Source organism: Lampetra fluviatilis, chromosome 4 (genome assembly GCF_964198595.1).
Source record: "Lampetra fluviatilis chromosome 4, kcLamFluv1.1, whole genome shotgun sequence".
NCBI classification, from domain to species: domain Eukaryota; kingdom Metazoa; phylum Chordata; class Hyperoartia; order Petromyzontiformes; family Petromyzontidae; genus Lampetra; species Lampetra fluviatilis.
Genome location: NC_136278.1, coordinates 1,415,148 through 1,428,357, shown reverse-complemented (window position 1 = coordinate 1,428,357; position 13,210 = coordinate 1,415,148). Strand labels below are relative to the sequence as shown.

At 53.9% G+C, this 13,210-nt stretch overlaps 1 protein-coding gene across 1 annotated transcript; it reads left to right on the top strand.

Annotated features, from left to right (window-relative positions):
- Nucleotides 1-5,470: 5,470 nt before the first annotated feature.
- Nucleotides 5,471-8,965, top strand: LOC144931251 (melanin-concentrating hormone receptor 1-like). Its single transcript, XM_078855053.1, has 2 exons — nt 5,471-6,043; nt 7,208-8,965. The coding sequence occupies exons 1-2, from the start codon at nt 5,688-5,690 to the stop codon at nt 8,226-8,228; spliced, it is 1,377 nt and encodes a 458-aa protein (XP_078711179.1). The 5' UTR covers nt 5,471-5,687; the 3' UTR covers nt 8,229-8,965.
- The last annotated feature ends 4,245 nt before the right edge of the window (nt 8,966-13,210 follow it).

The following is a 13,210-nucleotide window of genomic DNA, read 5'->3' as shown; positions in this document are numbered from 1 at the left end:
AGCTTTCGTGACTGCAGGAATCCACACTCTTTGGTTCTTTCGGTAAAGTCGCGTAGGTTTAAAATAAAATGAATCACATTCGGCAACGTTTGTTCTTCACGTGACAATGTTAGCACGCCTAGGATCCCCTTTGTTATGGAATTGCCCCTGTGTAAACAACGAAATGTATGGTGCATTCAGAACGGGGTCCCGGCATTTCAATGAAGCGATCGTGCCAATATCGTCCTGGTCATCTAGCGCCTGGCTGCTGACGACATCCAGAACATCGAAACCGGTCCAGAGTTTTTGCTTTCGTTAAATAAATGCTGCTAAATTAATATTGGTCTGGAAAGCCAAGAGGCTGATGAACTCAAAACATAGACATTTAAAAAAATAGACTTACGTTCATAACGGAGATATGCAATACGGAGATTTTGAAAATACAAACTTGTAAGCACATTTAGTTTGTTTAACCAGCTGGGAACTATAGACCGGTAATAACGAGGGCGACGGAGGGAGTCGAACCGTGATCATCTGCAACCAAGGTTTGTGGCCGTGCGACGGAGAGGATTGGTGGATCACACACAGATGGGCTGTGAAACTCCCTTCCCGTGGTCGTGGCTTAGAGGCCGTAACCCCATTGGCTCGCTACGAGAATGCGGCACGGTAACACACACGTCGCCTCCGCACGTTCCGTCTGGACCGGATAGAGTGTTTCCCCCTCGCACGCGTGGGTTTTTATTTCTCTGCGGGCGCTCCGGTTTCCTCCTCCCACGCGCAGACGCTCGGTAATTGGCTAAACACGTCTTCAAATACGTAGGGGACCGCAGAGCGTGGACAATTGTTGATCGCGCCGGCTGCTCACCATCGCGTGGCTGCTGCTATCGCGGTCTTCTTCCAGCTCCTCGTCCGCCGTTTCTCCTCCCCGCCTCCGAGTCGCCCCCCCCCCCCCCTCTTCTTTCTTTCTCTCTCTCTCTACGGAGGGCGAGCGAGTACTATTCGACGGCGCAGCGTTACGAAGTCGGAATTCGTCTTCATCACAATTCTCATCGTGCTCGGGCGCCAGGTGTTGTACGCGCGGGTGATCATCATCCAATTAAAATTTCCAAATTAAAAACAGGCAACAACGCAACGCGCGCGCGCGCGCGATTTCTATTTTACCGTCATGACTCGGGCTCGCTCTCCAAATCAACAAACCATCAGCCGGAGCTGCTGTGCTCAAACACCGCATTGTTCCCTGTCCATAAAATGTATTTGAAAAATTCTAAGATCTTTTTTTTGTTCATGAAATATCTGACACATTTCAGGGTACGCGTCCAATTTCTAATTCGTAAAGGATTCAGTCAAATGCAAATCCCCTTCATATCCAAAGGCGAGGCCCCTTCCAATCTCAATGCACGTTATGTTTGCTTATATACGGATTGGCTTCCTACGTCGTTCAATTGACAGAATGGTACTGCTGAATCGCATTAACATGTTCTTGCGCAATCCTTGCCGCGGAGCTCACAGGCACGAGTTCGCGTCCGTTTGTAATCCGACAAATCGGCGCAATTGGACCACCACCCCCCTAGTTCGGCTCAGCCCTAAATGAGAAACCTTCTGGCGCTGTGGGTGTACATCATGAACACCGATACAAGTGGGTGGTGGACACCGCGAATAGCGCTGCACCACGAAACGCAGATACTCAAGTTCGATACCCACTGATGGCCATCATCAGTGACGGATATCGGTCCCGGGCCTCCCGTGGGTCTACTCGGCCTCAATCGTTTAGGACTTGGTTCGGTGCGTAAACACATGCACTGGAGAGACAAAGGCGGCCGGGCGTGGGGTTGGCCACGCACCCTCTCGTATATGCTGTGCCGGCCTTAACACGCGCTCGTTAACAGTCTGTTGAAGTCTACACGGGGGGGGGGGGTCTTTGTCTTCGTATAATCCACAAAAGTTATCTCTTGGCCTCTCTCCGTGCCAATGATGCCGTCTCTTAATCCCCCACTCGAAGATTATTTGTAAGCTCAACATCGAGAGGGGAGACACAGAGACACACAGAGAGACACAGAGAGACACAGAGACACACACACACAGAGAGAGACAGAGAGAGACAGAGAGAGACACAGAGAGACACAGATAGACACACACACAGAGAGAGACAGAGAGAGACACAGAGACACACAGAGAGACACAGAGAGACACAAAAAGACACACAGAGAGACACACACACAGAGAGAGACAGAGAGAGACAGAGAGAGAGAAACAGAGAGACACGCAGAGAGACACGCAGAGAGACACACACAGAGAAACAGAGAGAGACACAGAGAGAGACACAGAGAGAGACACACATTCACACACACATAGAGACACACAGAGACGCACACATTCACACACACAGAGCGACGCTCATCATCACCGCAATCCAATCATTAATTTCGTAGCAACAAAGCACCCACAGTCGCTGACTACCCAGCACTGCTCATCAGCATTCCTCATCATCAGCAGCCCTGCTCATCATCATCATCAGCACTGCTCATCATCATCATCAGCACTGCTCATCATCATCATCAGCACTGCTCATCATCATCATCATCAGCACTGCTCATCATCATCAGCACTGCTCATCAGCACTGCTCATCATCAGCACTGCTCATCATCATCATCAGCACTGCTCACCATCATCATCAGCACTGCTCATCATCATCATCAGCACTGCTCATCATCATCATCAGCACTGCTCATCATCATCAGCACTGCTCATCATCATCAGTACTGCTCATCATCATCAGCAGCACTGCTCATCATCATCATCAGTACTGCTCATCATCATCATCAGCACTGCTCATCATCATCATCATCAGCACTGCTCATCATCATTAGCACTGCTCATCATCATCAGCACTGCTCATCATCATCAGCACTGCTCATCATCATCATCAGCACTGCTCATCATCATCAGCACTGCTCATCATCATCAGCACTGCTCATCAGCATTCCTCATCATCATCAGTACTGCTCATCATCATCATCATCAGCAGCACTGCTCATCATCATAATCAGCACTGCTCATCATCATCATCAGCACTGCTCATCATCAGCACTGCTCATCAGCATTCCTCATCATCATCAGCACTGCTCATCATCAGCATTCCTCATCATCATCAGCGAGCCTCGTCACCTCTTCCCTGCTACCCTTGATCTGCACAGGTGGCGATGGCGATGCGCGGCTCACGAAGCGGCCACGTCCCAGAGACGTGAGCCATGACACCCGCGCCCGCTCTCAGACGGCACCGATCCCGCTCGCTGTGCGACTCGTGAGTGTGCGCGCGCGCGCGTGCACGTGTGCACAGGAGGCGCTGTGTACGCATCGCCACTAGGGAGGCAAAGGCGGCTCGCCGTGGTTGCTGCCCCCCCCCCCCCCCTCGTGTGCCGTGCCGGCCTTAATCGGTGCTACTCGCTAACAGCACTAGCCCGCGAGTCTGCCAAGGCTACACGGGGGATCTCTATCTTTATACGGGGGAACGGTGGCGCAGTGGTTAGCGTACTGAGCGATGCGAACCCACTTAACCCCGAGTTCTATTCTCGTTCACGACCAATAATCGTGACGAATATCTGCACTGGTCCTGGGCCTCGCCCAGGTCGACTTAGCCTTAAAATGAATATCTGGCGTGGTGCGTAAAGATCAGCACTGTGGAGACAAAGGCGGCCGGGCGTGATGCTGGCCACCCACCCCCTCGTGTGCCGTGCCGGCTTTCAAAGGTGCTGCTACCCGCGAGCCGCACATAGTCGGGGGATCTTTGTCTTTGCTAATTAAGAGCGGGGAGTCTGAGTGGATCCACGAGCGCCAGACCGCACGGCGCCAACGAGCGAACCTGGGTTGGTTCGATTCCCGTTCACGACCCTCATCAGTGGCGAATATCTGCGCTGGTCTGGGAACCTCTGCCAAATCGGCCGAGCAATAAGTGAGTGCCTGATACCTGAGACCGCGTATTTAAACATCGGCGCTGGGGGAGACAAATACGGCCCAGACGTGATGCGAGCGACGCTACGTCCCTCCTGCTCATGTGGGTGCTCGCTAGCAGCACTTGCCCCGACAGTCCGTCAAGGCTACACGGCGGGTCTTTGTCATTGTGTTTAATATATTTTCTGCCGTAAACGCTTAAAGCAGTTTTCAATATTGGAGCATCGGGATGATGATAAGGCGAAGCGCTCGTTCATTATAAACGGGTAAAGGCGTAAATCACCGCTCAATTTCATCACGTGGCTATTATTGCGACTCTCTCTGTGAGACAGAGTGGGGAGCGGTGGCGCAGTGGTTAGCGCATCGCGGCTGCGAACACCTTGAGAAGAGACGCCTGAGCCGTTCCCGAGTCACCCTGAGGTCGACTCAGCGTGAACATGAGTTCACGCCGAGAAAACATCGACGCTGGCAGGACAGACACTGACACACTCACGCACTCACACACACTCACACACTCAACAACAACCGCCATACACCACTAAGTGGCGGTGACGTCACCACGACGCTTGTGACAGGCTATGTGCACGTTGAGGCCACGTGAAGTGTCGAAACACTCACTCACACACACAGTCACTCACACAAAGACAAATATCCCCCGTATATCCTTAACAGACTGTAGGGGCAAGTGCTGTTAGCGAGCACCTGTTTACATACATCCCCAGGTACTCATTTGAGGCTGAGTCAACCTAGGGGATGCCCAGGACCGGTTCAGATAATCGTCACTGGTGTTGACCGTGAGCGGGAATCGAACCCGGGTCGCCAGGGTCATAGCGCAGCCGCGCGAACCGATACAATACCGCGCCACACACACTCACTCACGCAGTCACTCAGACACTCACTCACACATTCACTCAGACACTCACACACCCACTCACAATGTCACTCACACACTCACTCACACACACTCACTCACACACACTCAAAGTCACTCACACACACACTCACGCAGTCACTCACACACTCACTCACACATTCACTCAGACACTCACACCCACTCACACACTCACGCAGTCACTCACTCACTCACACATTCACTCAGACACTCACTCACACACTCACACACTCACTCACACACTCACACTCACGCACTCACTCACACACTCACACACTCACGCACTCACTCACACCCTCACACACTCACGCAGTCACTCACACACTCACACATTCACGTAGTCACTCACTCACACACACTCGCACACTCACTCACACACTCACTCACACTCAAAGTCACTCACTCACACACCTAAACGATCCCACACACCTACACGATCCCACACACCTACACGAACTCACACAGCTACACGATCCCACACACATACACGATCCCACACACCAACACGCATACTCTCTCTCTCTCGCGCACACGCGCACCGACTTCTCCATCCCTCACCCCCACCCCCCAACCTCTTCCGCCCTCGTTCCATTATCTCCCCACTCTCTCTCTCTCTGTCTCTCTCTCTCACTCTCTCTCCGTCTCTCTCTCCGTCTCTCTCCCTCTCTCTCACCGCACGCCACCACCTCGACCGCTCCGTCGCGCCAACTCGCGTCGCATCGCACGCGCGCGAGCAAACCAACCTCGGTTAGCACCGTTGGTTACGTACGGTGCGAAATAAAGTTCAACGTACACATACACACACACACAACCATAAACCCCAACCAAGTGCCCCCCACCCCACCAAGCCACCCCGCCCCGTGCTCGATGTCGAACTCAACCTCCAACGTCAGCGGCGACGCGGCGGCGAGTTCGTCGCACGCGCCGCTGCAGGCGACCTACGCGCTGCTCTGCGTGTGCGGAGTGGCGGCCAACGGCGCCGTCATCTGCGCTCTCGCGTGCGGCGGCGGCGGCAGCAAGAGGCGCCACGTGTCGGACGCGTACGTGCTCAACCTGGCCGTGGCCGACCTCCTCTTCCTGCTCGGCATGCCCTTCCTCGCGCACCAGCTGGTGAGCGAGCAGAGGTGGCGCTTCGGCTGGTTCCTGTGCAAGGCGCTGACGCTGGTGGACGTCAACAATCAGTACACGAGCGTGGGCACCGTCACGGTGCTGTGCATCGACAGGTGAGAGGGGGGTGGGGTGGGGTGGGGGGGGCTCTGCTCCGTTTCGTCTGTAGGTGTCATCCGTGCACAGGCGGAGAGGCACGGATGGCACTGGTGGAGGGGGACGAATGGTACCTTGTGACCGTGATTAACGTCAGTGGCAAGTGATATCAGGTTCGATTATTTGTGTCGATTATTCGGGGCCGAGATTTGATTACTTTTGCACGGTATTTACCGTCTAGTTTGCATTACTTCTAAAGATATATATTTCCACACACAGTGTATATATTGTCTCGTTCATTCCATTTTATTCGCTCCATCTGCCCTCCAGAATCTGTATCGAGCACTGGTATTGTATCAATTTTGCAAACAGGAATCGACTCATGCCGGCATTGGGAGCCGTGTGAATATATTCTATTGTTCTACAGCAGCGTTCTTCACTATTCTTTTCAGGAAGGGGGGAGAAGCCACTTTGGCCGATAACACATAATCAGTGTGTGAGGGCCGACATACATTTGAAACCATTAAGGTTTGACAGCAGCGCTTTGATGATGATGATGATGATGGGGGTGTTTTCACCATTTGTGTATTGTCGGGGGCCGCACTAAAGGCCACCAGGGTCTCGCAAGTGGCCCGCAGGGCCTCACAATGAAGAACGCCGCTCGATATTCACAGATGAATGGATGGGTTCAAATCTCAGGTGCAATGAGCTGATGGTCTCAGCTCCTTCCCACCGATGACTGCGTCAGCGTTTCGCATTAATCTTGGTTCTCCGCTCAATGTGAACGCATCCTATATCTGAGAAATGAAACGCCGCTGTCGCTGTCACGCGACGCACGTTGCTCTCCGAGTCGGTGAACGTGGCACCGCATCTTCAGCAGCAGTTCCCTGGCATCCGCTTCCGCGGGCCATCGTCCCAACACACCGATCGATGAAATGCTCCGCCACAAACTAGAGCGGGTGCCTCCGTTCTCGTCCACATGCCACGTTGATGCCACGTTGATGCAACTCGCTGACCCGACCTTCGCGGACACTGGAGGATTCCTCCTCCAGTGATACAAACAAACAAAAAACGTAAACAATAAAAAAAAATGTTAAACTTAAAAAAAAAAGTTTTAAAAAATTAAAATAAAAAAAAATGTAAAATAAAAAAATCCGAATCATCTGTCACCTGCCTCGCCGCAGATACATCGCGGTGGCGCACCCGCTCACCGCTGCCACGAACCGCACCATGCGCGGCGCCTTCCTCGTCAACGCCCTCGTGTGGCTCTGCAGCCTCCTCCTGTCGCTGCCCGCGCCCGTCTACGCGAGCGTGCTGCGCATCCACGGCGTGGAGGTGTGCGCCCTCGACTTCCCCGAGGCGCGCCTCGGCGCCACCGCCTTCGCCGTGGCCAACTTCGCCCTCGCCTTCGCCGCGCCGCTCGCGCTCATCAGCGTCTTCTACGCTCTCGCCCTGCGCCGCGTCTCGAGCGCCACGCGGCGCGCCACGCTCCGGCCCCAGAGCTCGCGGAGCCGGCGCGCCACGCGCACCGCCGTCGCCATCGTGGTGGCGTTCGCCGCTTGCTGGGCACCTTTCCACACCCTGCAGATGGTCGGCCTGACGCTGAGCGAGCCCACGGACGGGTTCCACCTCGCCTACCAGCTGAGCATCTGCCTGGGCTACGCGCACAGCTGCATCAACCCCGTGCTTCTCATCTTCTTCACGGAGTTCTTCAAGGAGCGGCTCCCGTGCGCGCGAATTCGTGCCGGACGGCAATGCCGCTACCACGACAACCGCCAGCGCCTGGGTTGTTGCTGCTGCTGCCGCCATAGTTGTTGTTGTTGTTCTCGTTTGTGTTGTTGTTGTGACGGAGGAGCGACGTCCGGCGATGTGGGGACGATGCCGGGAAAAGGGAGAGAGAGACGGAGCGCGTGGTGCAGCGATATAAATGCCGCGGGTGACGACGGCGGCGGTGACGATGAGGAGGTTGCGGCTGCGACTGTGATGACCACGACGAGTGCGGCGGCGGCGGCGCCGATGGGAGAGGGGAGCGACACGAGGGTGCAGGAGCAACTGCACGGGGAAGATTTCACTTCCACGAGCCTATCCGTCTCCTTGGTGGAAGCGGCTCCGGCCATGCCAACACCCAGTGACGAGTGTCTGAACCGGTCCTGGGCCTCCCCTATGGTGACGCAGCCTCAAATTAGTACCTGGTGCGGTGTGTAAAACTTCGCCACTGGGGAGACAAAGGCGGTCGAGCGTGGTGCTGACCGCGCATCCCGACAACGTGGTTTACCATGTTTGAAAGTTACCGCAGCCAAAATGTTCGAAGCGCGTGTTTTGTTCTAAATGTGGGGGGGAACAATTTCATGAGCTCGATGGGGCCAGGTTCTAAGTTGGCGTCAGCGCATGGGGATAGACGGAGGCTGCGTCCACAATCATGTTGCTACAGTGGTGAGATGTTAACTACATCGTCTGATATGCGGGAGCTCGTGGGTTCGATCCCGATCCTGACGCCTGTTAAATATTTGTAGTTTGCGTGTGTGTGTCTCTCTCCCCCCGTGGTCGCGTGGATTTTTCTCCGGGTCCTCCGGCGGTTTTCCCCTCCACATTTAGAGAGACAGCGTTTAGAGTGTTTGGCTGCTACAAATTGCCGCATGAGAAGCATCACCCCCTCTTTCTCCTCCTGCCGCCGATCACTCTGTAATTTGCATCCCCACCCGCTCGCTCGTTACTGCAGCCTCTTCCCTCCCTCCCCCCCTCGGATTAGCTGACGCATGCTATAGCCTTCCGTCTGCTCGCCTGACATTTACTTCTTCGTGGTTCTTTCGGTAAAGTCAAGTAGAAGGGAAATAATAAAATAATAAAAATAAAACAGAATTATTTCCCTTCTACGTGACTTTACCGAAAGAACCAAGAAGATGAATCCCTGCAGTCACGAAAGCTTTAAATCGAAATTCTACATTTACTTATACAACCCCTTACTTGTAGCAGCTTTCTCAACATTTTTCGCCTGATGACGGACGCTTGTGTTGCGTCCGAAACGTCGTGATCTATTATTTTTCTACCTGCGTGACTTTACCGAAAGACATACAAAGAGTATAGATTGCTGCAGTCACGAAAGCTTCAAATCAAGATGAAAATAAAATGAATAACTGTTATAAAATAAATACACACGGGCACACGAGATGGGTGTTACGCCCAGCTGTGTCGGCGAGCAAAACGTGAGCAGAGCTACGCCCCCACGTGAATAAGAAATGTGCACAAAATCACGCCCGTGTGTACATGTGTGTTGAACTTCTTTCGCACCGTACGCAGCCAAGCGTGCTAATCGGAGGTGCGGGAGAAGGACAGCAAACGAACACGCCAAAGGCAGTTCTGAAGAAATGGGTTTTCAATCGATATGATTTAAAAGTGCACAGCTTCAGTGTGCAGCGCATCTGACAGCGCGCGCTGCGGTGACCGGCGTCTTTGTTCGATGGCCAGCAGGCAAACCCCTCACAAGCACAGGCCATCAAAGTCATGGCCTTCACTAACCCAGGAAAGCCTTGCCGTGTCCCGAGACTGGGCGGCCAAGGAAAGGCACTAAACGCATCCACAATCGAGGACGGTTCCACTGAGTTGATGCAGTGACGGAAACCAGCTCGAGGCGGATTGAGGGAGATGGCGATGGGTGGATTATGGGTGGAGTCCTTCATCCAGCAGTGGATTGGTCACGGCTGATGATGATGATGGTGGTGATATACAGGCTGCTTAAAACATGTTAACACTTATATGGGGCTATCGTTTTAATGGAAAAAGAACGAATATACACTGTCGCATTATAACAGATGTAATGTTAATAGCTTCAACGCGTGCCTGGAATCTTCTCCAGGTGGTCTACAGAGCCCGCAGGCGGCACACTTATCGCTGTATTGTTGCAATTTCTCAGAAGTGTTAAAATAAAATTCAAGGACCCTGTATTGTGATGGTGGAGACACAGATGGGTCCACGACGCCCAGATGCTTCTGGACTAAAATATTGTATTTTCACCGTTCATGTTGAGAGTCATACTTAGTTGGTGTATCTTAGTCATTCCATGTGTCCGTTTCATTTTTAATTAACCGGTTACGAAGCGGTTAATGAACGGCAGTGACAAATCAGTGCTACGCGCGGAGCGGCTTTCAAAGGTTTAACCAATCTGGGGGTCACATCGTTGCGTCAACAACAACAACAACAAATCGATTCGTTAATTAGAATCGTGGGGGTGCCTCCTTGCACCCAGCGGGTAGTGATGATGATGATGATGGCTCCAGTGATGATAATTAGGTTGATGATGATGACGATGATTAATGTACAAAAGTAAAGACATGTTTTTTCATAGGTGACGATGATGATCCCAATGATGATTATGAAGATGAAATGTGATAATCAAGATAACGATTCTAACACGAAAAAACACGTTTGCGGAATTCATTCCGGTTATGATTTTGATGATGATGACGACGATATCTATGACAGTAATGATGGTGGTGATGACGTTGAAAAATTATTATGTTGATGATGATGACAAAAATTATCCTAAGTATTGTGTTATCAATTATCACAGCGATGACAATTATGTTTATAATAACGAGACCGGTGATGATGATGATGATCATGACCACGATGATGATGACTACGTTGAACGTGATTATTTGATGAAAATTATATATACGATGATAATGATGATCCTGATCATGATCACGACGATGATCATCATGATGATGATGACGATGACGATCAATATGTTCATGGCAATGACACCCAAGGTCACGTGTCCGCTGATAATTCACTCCGACCGCAGCGCTGACTCCACCCGTGCGCGAGGAGTCACGATCCCCCCCCCCCGACATCCCCCCCCACCCTCCATCCCCCCCACCCTCCATCCCCCCCACCCTCCACCCCCCCCCCCATCCCTCCCCTCTTGGGCTCCTCCTCGCCCCGCGAGACGGCGCCTCGCACGGGACCCGTCCTGTGCCCTTGCGTTCGTTGTCTTTCTTGACGAATATAAAATTATGAATTTTGTTCCCCATTAGTTCGTTCCTATTGCTCGTGGTTTTTTGAGGGCGCTTGCGGAGTGGAGTGGAGTGGTGGTGGTGGGGGGGGGGGTGCTGAAAAAATTCCATGAGAAATTATCGGACGTTCATTGCCAGACAGAGAGACAGTGAGAGGTGGACAGCGACTGATCCGATGTGACATCGGCCGCCTGTGCCACCCGGCCCAGGGTGTGAGTTCGTGCGCAGAATGACGATCGATGAGGCATCGGTGCTCATCTGCGGCTCTGCAGCCCTCTTGGTCAGTGCTGGAAATGCCTTTGATGGGGCCGAGACTCCCCATAGGAACACCGCCGGTTGATGACTCCCCCTGCAGAGTAGGAATCGACTCCCCTCCACGCACTCTCCTACCTCTCCCCTCTCATCTCACTCTACCCCCCACCACGCACTCTCCTACCTCTCCCCTCTCATCTCTCTCTACTCCCCTCTACGCACTCTCCTACCTCTCCCCCCTCATCTCACTCTACCCCCCTCCATGCACTCTCCTACCTCTCCCCTCTCATCTCACTCCACCCCCCTCGACGCACTCTCCTACCTCTCCCCTCTCATCTCACTCTACCCCCCGCAACGCACTCCCCTACCTCTCCCCTCTCATCTCACTCTACCCCCCTTCACGCACTCTCCTACCTCTCCCCTCTCATCTCACTCTACCCCCCTCGACGCACTCTCCTACCTCTCTCCTCTCATCTCACTCTACCCCCCTCCACGCACTCCCCTACCTCTCCCCTCTCATCTCACTCTACCCCCCTTCACGCACTCTCCTACCTCTCCCCTCTCATCTCACTCCACCCCCCTCGACGCACTCTCCTACCTCTCCCCTCTCATCTCACTCTACCCCCCACCACGCACTCTCCTACCTCTCCCCTCTCATCTCTCTCTACTCCCCTCTACGCACTCTCCTACCTCTCCCCCCTCATCTCACTCTACCCCCCTCCATGCACTCCCCTACCTCTCCCCTCTCATCTCACTCCACCCCCCTCGACGCACTCTCCTACCTCTCCCCTCCCATCTCACTCTACCCCCCGCAACGCACTCCCCTACCTCTCCCCTCTCATCTCTCTCTACTCCCCTCTACGCACTCTCCTACCTCTCCCCCCTCATCTCACTCTACCCCCCGCAACGCACTCCCCTACCTCTCCCCTCTCATCTCACTCCACCCCCCTCGACGCACTCTCCTACCTCTCCCCTCTCATCTCACTCTACCCCCCGCAACGCACTCTCCTACCTCTCCCCTCTCATCTCACTCTACCCCCCTCGACGCACTCTCCTACCTCTCTCCTCTCATCTCACTCTACCCCCCTCCACGCACTCCCCTACCTCTCCCCTCTCATCTCACTCTACCCCCCTTCACGCACTCTCCTACCTCTCCCCTCTCATCTCACTCCACCCCCCTCGACGCACTCTCCTACCTCTCTCCTCTCATCTCACTCTACCCCCCTCCACGCACTCCCCTACCTCTCCCCTCTCATCTCACTCTACCCCCCTTCACGCACTCTCCTACCTCTCCCCTCTCATCTCACTCAACCCCCCTCCACGCACTCTCCTACCGCTCCCCTCTCATCTCACTCTACCCCCCTTCACGCACTCTCCTACCTCTCCCCTCTCATCTCACTCCACCCCCCTCGACGCACTCTCCTACCTCTCTCCACTCATCTCACTCTACCCCCCTCCACGCACTCCCCTACCTCTCCCCTCTCATCTCACTCTACCCCCCTTCACGCACTCTCCTACCTCTCCCCTCTCATCTCACTCTACCCCCCTTCACGCACTCTCCTACCTCTCCCCTCTCATCTCACTCCACCCCCCTCGACGCACTCTCCTACCTCTCTCCTCTCATCTCACTCTACCCCCCTCCACGCACTCCCCTACCTCTCCCCTCTCATCTCACTCTACCCCCCTCCACGCACTCCCCTACCTCTCCCATTTCATCTCACTCTACCCCCCTCCACGCACTCCCCTACCTCTCCCCTCTCATCTCACTCAACCCCCCTCCACGCACTCCCCTACCTATCCCCTCTCATCTCACTCCACCCCCCTCGACGCACTCTCCTACCTCTCTCCTCTCATCTCACTCTACCCCCCTTCACGCACTCTCCTACCTCTCCCCTCTCATCTCACTCCACCCCCCTCGAC

Bases quoted from the DNA above. Each gene is read 5' to 3' on its own strand.
- LOC144931251 (XM_078855053.1), top strand. From the start codon at position 5,688: ATGTCGAACTCAACCTCCAACGTCAGCGGCGACGCGGCGGCGAGTTCG. The intron at 6,044-7,207 runs GTGAGAGGGGGG...GCCTCGCCGCAG, and splicing joins ACGGTGCTGTGCATCGACAG to ATACATCGCGGTGGCGCACC.